The sequence below is a fragment of the Phocoena sinus genome, chromosome 10, assembly GCF_008692025.1.
Source record: "Phocoena sinus isolate mPhoSin1 chromosome 10, mPhoSin1.pri, whole genome shotgun sequence".
NCBI classification, from domain to species: Eukaryota; Metazoa; Chordata; class Mammalia; order Artiodactyla; family Phocoenidae; genus Phocoena; species Phocoena sinus.
In genome coordinates, this window is record NC_045772.1 from 61,731,925 (window position 1) to 61,740,425 (window position 8,501).

General features: G+C 46.4%; 1 protein-coding gene across 1 annotated transcript; it reads left to right on the forward strand.

Moving 5' to 3' along the window:
* The first annotated feature begins 2,370 nt into the window (after window positions 1-2,370).
* On the forward strand, window positions 2,371-7,608 carry LOC116760207 (keratin, type II cytoskeletal 6A-like). The gene is made up of 9 exons (XM_032644716.1): window positions 2,371-2,970; window positions 3,927-4,141; window positions 4,485-4,545; window positions 4,690-4,785; window positions 4,912-5,076; window positions 5,563-5,688; window positions 6,514-6,734; window positions 6,954-6,988; window positions 7,102-7,608. Exons 1-9 carry the CDS (start codon window positions 2,371-2,373, stop codon window positions 7,335-7,337), a joined length of 1,755 nt encoding a protein of 584 aa, XP_032500607.1. The 3' UTR covers window positions 7,338-7,608.
* The last annotated feature ends 893 nt before the right edge of the window (window positions 7,609-8,501 follow it).

Below are 8,501 nucleotides of genomic sequence, written 5' to 3' on the forward strand. Positions count from 1 at the left end.
GTTATTGGGAAACTGAGAGAGAAGATGCCCTCAGTGCAGATCTCAGAAAATCCAGTGAAGAACACTCTTGAGAGCAAACAAATCAAAACTAAACAATGTGGTAACCACAGAGGGACAGAACACAAAGTTAACCCTGAGGTTTTCCTACTGCCAGGCACTGATGACTCATTTAACTCCTACTGTATGAATGTGAAGAACACGTCCTCGGGTGCAAATCCAAGAATTGCTGGTTTGCAACAGTCAGAAGTGGGTGTGTGTGTTCCAGGGAGGACCCATTTGCCATGAAGTTTCAAGACCAGGTGAAGGTAGGCTTGAGTAAGGGATCAGAGGCAAGGTCTATTGGCAACAGGTTGTCGGGGAGGCAAAGAAGACTGAGACTGAACTGCGAGCCATGCTGCAGCCATCTTCCTTGGCTTCGTCTAATTAAAATTAAAAGAATTATTCACACAGCCTGTGCCATAATGAGAATTCCTGTTAGCCTGGTTGCAGCCTGGCCCCTCCTCCCAAAATACCGCCTCCAAAAGACAGGTCCAGAAGGAGCTCGCCTCTTTCAAAGATGAGCCCTTGTTAGAAAGGAACAATTCCAGGCCCCACGAAGGATACTTTACATTGAAACAGGAAAACAAAAGTCACTTAGAAAACACTCCACAGAAAAAAGTGACAAAAATTATTACCGAAAAGGCAATGAAATAAACACCACGGTGAAATAAGAGAACAAAGGGGCAGTAGAATGAGAAATAAAAGATTAAAATATTAGTTGATAGAGCTCAGAAAAGGAGCAGAGAAGAAAGATAAAGCCACAATAGAAATGAAGGCCAAGCTGAAAGCAGCATAAGACGTTGCTGAGGCACGGCAATGGACCACAGGTAAAGGTGGAGAAAACAGCCTGTAGAAAATAGCATGAGAATCGAGTGAAAACATAGATATGGGAGACAAAGTACATATACCATGAGTGCAACTTCAAAAGAAAATATATATGTATGTATATATTCAATATATATACCTGCATGCATCACACATACCCAAGGAAAAACACAGAAACATATCTAAGTGATGTGACTACAAGGGTACACAGGGAAGTGGCAACACTGCTTTGTCTTCCTAGACAGGAGTGGGGAATGATCTCGAGCATGTAATTTTTTCCTTAACCATTTTTTCCTTAACTTGTTTAATTTTTCAGTTAATAAGTAGGTGTGTAAATATCAATATTCAATATATAAATAGGCATTCTATGACATTTGTATCTGTAATGTTTAAGTAGATAGCTTATTAAGCTGCTAGTTTGAACTGTCAGTTTACAGGATACACAAAGGACATGAGATCATGTTAAATGAGATAACATGACTATGCAAATGCACAGGACAAATAACCTGTTTTGTTTTTTTTTTTCACAAATAAACTGCAAGTGGAAAAGCGGAGGAGGATTTAAGGACTTAAATGATTTTACAGATGTATTACTTTAAAGACATATCACCGAAATACAAAATGTATGGGACTTATTAGAATCCTGATTTGGACAACCAAAACATAAAATATAAATAACACAAACAGATTTAGTTCAAGATTGAATAGATACTCCTTAATGTTAATGAATACATAAATATTAAGGATATATAAATGGTATTTGGTTATGTATTTAAAAAGCACCTCATTTACAAAATAAATGTTGAATTCTGTACTAAAGAAATGATATGACCTCTGGGATTTGCTTTTGAATATTTTAAGATTGATAGGGAATTGGGTGGGAGTACAGAAAAAATAAGGCTGACCATGAGTTAATAATTTGTATAAAATCCAGTGATAGATATGCAGAGGCCCATTATATTGTAAATCTACGTATCTACCTGTGGGAAATTTTTAATGAAAGCAAAAAAAAGTCATGTTTAACTTCTGTAATCAGTGAAAACGCTAATAATTATAGGTAAGGGATAAGCAATAGGTTATTTTGATCTCCAGTATTTCTGCCTTGTGGGTGAAACACCAAGGCAGAGGACCCTCAGTACATTTCATACACGAGCATAACATGGAGAACCTCTGTGTGAGTCAGTGACTAACTCCCAGCTAAGTGAATTCAGACCAGTCTTATTGTACTGAGAGCAGTCAAAGCTGGAAGGCAGGAGAAATTTTCCCTGACTAAAGGAAACCTAAAATGCAATCTTCAGATTTCATAACTTTTCTAATAAACCACATGTGATCTCACTGTTTGTAAAGCCCAGCCTCCCCAACCTGCAGGCTCACCTTCCAGCACTGAGCCCAGCCCATTTTCCCCATATATAAGCCACTGCTGGGAACCTCGTCTCACCGATCTGCTCCTCTCAGCTCTACCCTCCACCTCTCACGCCCTCCTCAGCCTCTTCGACTTCAGGAAGCATGACTTCCAAATCCACCGTGAGAAGCCAAAGCAGCAGCCGCCGTGTCTTCAGTGCTGGCTCAGCCAGAGTCCCTGCGGTCAACCGCTCTGGCTTCAGCAGCATGTCCGTGTGCCGCTCCAGGGGCAGTGGAGGCTTCCCTGGAGTAGGTGGAGGAGCTACTTTTGGCAGCCGCAGCCTCTATGGCATCGGGGGCCCCAAGAGGATCTCCCTCGGAGGGGGCAGCTGTGCCCTCGGTGGCGGATATGACGGCAGAGCTGGAGGCGGCCTTGGCTTTGGAGGTGGAGCCGGGAGTGGATTTGGTTTCTGCGGTGGAGCTGGTGGTGGCTTTGGGCTCGGTGGCGGAGCTGGTGGTGGTTTTGGGCTCGGTGGTGGAGCTGGTGGTGGCTTTGGGCTTGGTGGTGGAGCTGGCTTTGGTGGTGGCTATGGGGGCTCTGGCTTCTCTCTATGCCCCCCTGGAGGCATCCAAGAGGTCACCATCAACCAGAGTCTCCTGACTCCCCTCAACCTGCAAATCGACCCCACCGTCCAGCGAGTCAAGACTGAGGAGCGGGAGCAGATCAAGACCCTCAACAACAGGTTCGCCTCCTTCATCGACAAGGTGAGCCGGGAGCACCTGCCCTCCACTGGGATTTCAGAGTCCCCAGTCGAGAGACGCAACCAATGTCCTACCAGGGGGAGCCTCGGGAGAGAGGGAGGAGGGGACTCGGGCTAGCTCTCCACTGGGATGCAGGACAGGCTCCATGTGGGCCACAGGTAGAAGGTGATAAAAATCATTTACAACTACTGATCCCTTAAATGTCTTCATTCCTGTCTGGGAAGCATTCTCCACTCTTGATAACCCTCAAGCAAAGGAAAGGAACTGAGAGAATGGAACGACTTAGCTTGATCTTCTGAAGGGTCTAAGAAATTAAAAAGGGAATTACAGTGGAAATAACACTTGAGCCTTAGCTGGGGTGGCGGCGGGGAAGGAAAGAAGATAAAAAACCAAAGGAAATTACAGGAAAAAAAGACTCAGAAACATGTGTATGTGCATAGAAATACGTAACTTGTAAAACCAGATCATGAGCATTAAGGGAGCTTGTTTTAGAGGGACTCATACACTAGATGGGAAAGAAGATTAAATCCAATCATCAATAGGGTTGGAATTTAACCATTAGATTCTAAACATTTGACATCCCTTTAACTGAGATACACTCTATAAAATAACTCTGTGCGATATACGAGAGAAATACTATTTTAAAGTACATTCATGACTGTGCTTATCAAGAGGAAGAAAAGAAATGTTGAAAGTCACTGAGTGACAGACCCTGTAATTGAGAAGAGAGACTATCTGATAGCTCCCTGGGGAAACTTGGCCAGTGAGATCTGTGTGGTGTGGAGGAAAACAGTCAGGGGAGCAGAACTGTCAGCCTGAGCCTCTGTACATGCTCTGGAGTAGCCCAGCACCATGGGGACCATCAGATCTGCTTGGGGACAGTCAACTCACCTCTCTTCCTTCCTTCCTTCCCTCCTTCTTTCCTTTGTTGGACAAATAACCATCTTGTCTTTCTCCAGGTCCGATTCCTGGAGCAGCAGAACAAGGTCCTGGAAACCAAGTGGGCCCTGCTGCAGGAGCAGGGCACAAAGACCGTGAGGCAGAGCCTGGAGCCTTTGTTCGAGCAGTACATCAACAATCTCAGGAGACAGCTGGACTGCCTTGGCTCAGAGAGAAGCCGCCTGGACTCAGAGCTCAGCGGGATGCAGGACACGGTAGAGGACTTCAAGAAGAAGTGAGTTACAGGAGAGAAAAGGGCTCAGTTTCCTGAAGCCCATGCTTCAAGTCTATTAGATGACCAGGTCCAAATGAGGGCATGGTTCTTAGTAAAACGTGTCCATGGAAATGAAACCACAATTCTTGCCTAAACACAAACCCCGAAGAACAAAAGGGCCATACAGGTGGATGGGGAGAGTAAAGATGTAAACAATTTAGGGACCACAGAATTCATCTTTTAGGCTTACTGGCAGGAAAGCTCCATTTGGATATATCCATTGTGGGAAGTTGGGATCCCAGGCTGCCTTTTCTGTATCATCTTCACCACTGACTCAATTAGGTTTTACCCTTTCTAATTCCAGATATGAAGATGAAATCAACAAGCGCATGTCAGCAGAGAATGAATTTGTGAATCTAAAGAAGGTGAGATGAGTAAGATCAGGGGTTCATGTTTCTTTGCCGAAGGAGAGGACTCTCAGAAAAGAATAATCAGCGAGACTAAAGGAGGAGCAGACTGGGAAGGAGGGCTTGGCTCATCTGATCCCAAGTTTTTGGCTTCTTCCCTAGGATGTGGATGTTGCTTACATGAATAAGGTTGATCTACAAGCCAAGGCAGATGCTCTCATAGATGAGATCAACTTCCTCAGAGCCCTCTATGAAGCAGTAAGCATCTTTCTACACTCTGTTTTATTGACTCTAAAGAGATTTGCAAAGGATGGAAAATCTTAGGCTTGGGTAACTCTGTAAATGTCATGGGAAAAGAGGATCTGACGATCTCATGTTCTGCAGGAACTGGCTCAGGTGCAAACCCACGTCTCAGATACTTCTGTCGTCCTCTCCATGGACAACAACCGCACCCTGGACCTGGACAGCATCATCGCTGAAGTCAAAGCCCAATATGAAGAGATCGCTCGCAGGAGCCGGGAGGAGGCTGAGTCCTGGTACAAGTGCAAGGTGAGCGGTGAGGGGGAAGCTGTTGAAGAATCCCTGTACCGCCCCCTTGAAGACCAGCAAGGCTTCCCGAGACTTCACTCGGGAAATCTACGTCTAGGAAGCAGGGGTCCTCTCAAAGAATGTGTACCCTGAACCAACAGAGTAGATCTTTACATTATTTATATCCAAGGTTCTTTGACTAGTAAGTCAAAGAACCTAAATGTAGGACAAAAGCTACCATAGATAAAGGCCAAGGGATCTTTGCTTTAGCTTCACCCTTATGCTGGTTCTCAGAAACAGTACAGAGGATGTTCTGGTCCTGAAGAGAACCAGGCAGTCAGTGGTTCTACCAAGGGTGGTGTGTGATGGGTGTACAGTGTCCATGACCTTGTAACACCAATTTTCTATAAACGCCTTGTGGAGAAACCATTAGTTTCGATTTGTGAAAACCTTGATTAGTGTCCTGTGAAGCCCATGAACACCATCCTCTCTCCCTCTGGTTTACAGTACGAGGAGCTGCAGAATTCGGCGTGCAGATATGGGGACGACCTGTGCAACACCAAACAGGAGATCTCTGAGATCAAACGCATGATCCAGAGGCTGAGATCTGAGATCGACCACGTCAAGAAGCAGGTATGGTGGGGACCATGGAAGAGAAAAGCATCCTTTCCTTCCTAGACCACCAGGGATCATCAACCACCATGTAGGGAATTCCTGGGCACTGAGGGAACAGCAGGGAGGGGAGGACATGTACTTCCTCCCTTAGTGAGTTCCCACAGTTTAGAGAGATGGATCCCAACCCAAGAGCAGGAAACAAATGCATGACAGGACCAATCCCGACAGGTCGACAGTACAAAGGTACAGTCTTGAGGCACTGAAGTGAGATTCGATAAGAGGAATGATTGATTTGGGAATGCAAGACACAAGTTGGCAAAGAAAAGGTCAGGCCAGAAAGTGTGAGGTAGAGTGCTGCAAATATGCTCAGATTTGATGTGAAAAAGAAGCTGAGAAAAGACACAGGACAAATGAGGGTTTTCCAAAAATGTGAAGTGGAAGGAAGTCAAGGTCACAACAGTTTAAAGTGAAATCATCTCCTCACTGTGGGTGTCTGTGGTTTTGTGTGAGTTAGTGTCCACCCACATGCACTTACCCAAACTGTCAATATTCAGAAGAAGCCAGTGGCTCCATTTCTTCCAATGTCCCCTGGTCTTGGGTCTGCTGTAGTATCTTCCAGCAGTCACCACCTCCATCTTCATTAGGGTGGTTAACACAGAGGCGCATAGGGAGCTCCTAGCCTAGTTCAGGTTTGCAGAATGAAAAAAGACTGGACAGAAAGAATCAAACCTCCTTTTCCATGGAATCTGGGCTCTAGAGCTCTTCCTCCCTGGGAAAGAAGAACCATGGCTCATCTCCTCAGGAGTCCAGATTGCAGGTTCATCGGCCCATCTTCCCCTCTAGTGCACCAACCTGCAATCCGCCATCGCCGATGCAGAGCAGCGTGGGGAGTTGGCCCTCAGGGATGCCAAGAACAAGCTGGCCGAGCTGGAGAATGCCCTGCAGAAGGCCAAGCAGGACATGGCGCAGCTACTGAAGGACTACCAGGAGCTCATGAATGTCAAGCTGGCCCTGGACGTGGAGATCGCCACCTACAGGAAGCTGCTGGAGGGCGAGGAGTGCAGGTGAGTAACTCACACAACCTCCTCAAACATCTGGGTCCATCTCCAAGGTGTCCAGCCAGTGAGCACCACTGGAAGGCACTCTAGTCGTGGCCATAATGCCACTCCCAGAAAACCACGTAGAAGGCACGTTCCCCATGGGCTCTCCTCACGCCAAAGCTTCCCACGCTGGTCCAGTTCTGGCTCTGAGGTCTTATAATGGCTGTGTCTCCTCTCTCCTAGGCTGTATGGGGAAGGCGTTGGACAAGTCAACATCTGTAAGTACCTTCACTTGCCTCTCTCCCTTGCCCTTGTGCTCTTCTGACTGGACTCTGTGTGGCAGAGTGAGCTCACCATGTCTTCTCATGGCCTTGTCTCCTTGCCTCTCCAGCCGTGGTACAGTCCACCACCTCCAGTGGCTATGGCAGTGCCGGCGGTGTCAGCAGCGGCTACGGCATGGGCGGAGGCAGTGGCTACTCTTACGGCAGTGGTCAGAGCATTGGAGGTGGCTTCAGTTCCGGCAGTGGCAGAGCCATAAGTGGTGGCCTCAGCTCCTCCGGGGGCAGCAGTTCCACCGTCAAATTCACCACCACCTCCTCCTCCGGCAGGAAGAGCTACAAGTCTTGAACGCCTGCCACGGGCTCGTGGTCCCACAGCGTCTCAGGCTCCCTCTCCGGCTTCACTGCCCTTTCCTCCAGTTGCTTCCTCTCTCCTGCTTCTTTCTTCTCTTACTCCTTGAGTTAGAACTGAAGTTGCTGAGTGCCCTTGTGTCCTCTCTGCCACACCTGCTGCATCTGAGCTTCCATTGCTCACCATCGGAAGGTCCCTGTCTGGGTCCTACTCCAGAACAGGACAATCCCCCTAGCTTTCCACTGGCCCAGTATGTCCCATCTCACAGGTGTTGTGTTCCTCCCTTGCAGTGATCATGAAAGCACAAGTGACTAGTTCTATGATGTACAGGGGTCTGTATCCTTGTGATGCTTCCTCTGCTCTTTGCTCACTTGTATTGCTAAATAAAGCAGATTTATACTATAATGCCTGGTTTCATATTGCCTTGCTTTGTTACCAATGGTTCTTGCGGTTTTCATCGGGCAAATGCCTTTCCAGGAATGAAGCATACTCCCAATCCCCTTGTGCTTCACCCCCCTCCTTTAGAGAACTTCAACAAACAGCAGTTTGGCATCCTTATGCTCAGATTTCCCTCACGGATAAGATTTCATCTAAATGTTTGGCAAGTGTAATGGGAAGAATATGGTTCACCATATTGTATACTCTCCTTTTAATTGCCCATACCAAGAAGTAATGGTTGAGTTTCTCTTCCTTCTTCTCTAATATCACTCCAGCCATGCCCAAGGGATCAACTCTCAATGTCCAGTAGGGGAAAGATATTTCTGGTCTAACATAGCAAAATGACATTTAACAAGAGAGTAAGATGTTTGATTTTTATTTAGACTTAACTTCATGACCAACAAACTTGCCTGACAAGGTGTATCAAGGGTAGTTAAAGTGGATATACTGCTGAGCTGAAATTCTATTTCTAGAAAAGTATTCTGAAGAAATACTACAAATGCAGGAAGAAGTATGTACATGGATGTGAATCCCATCTTCCCAGCAGGGAAAATTAAAAGCAGGAGAGCTGGTCAAATCACCACCAAACTCAGATTCTGGTTTCTTGAAGTGTGAAGGCAAAACGAGAATGGAAATATCTACCTTCTCACACCTTAAGACTCTTGCGGAGATGGATGAAGCTGAATCCTTCATCTCTCTGGTGTGCTCTGGCTACTGCGACTT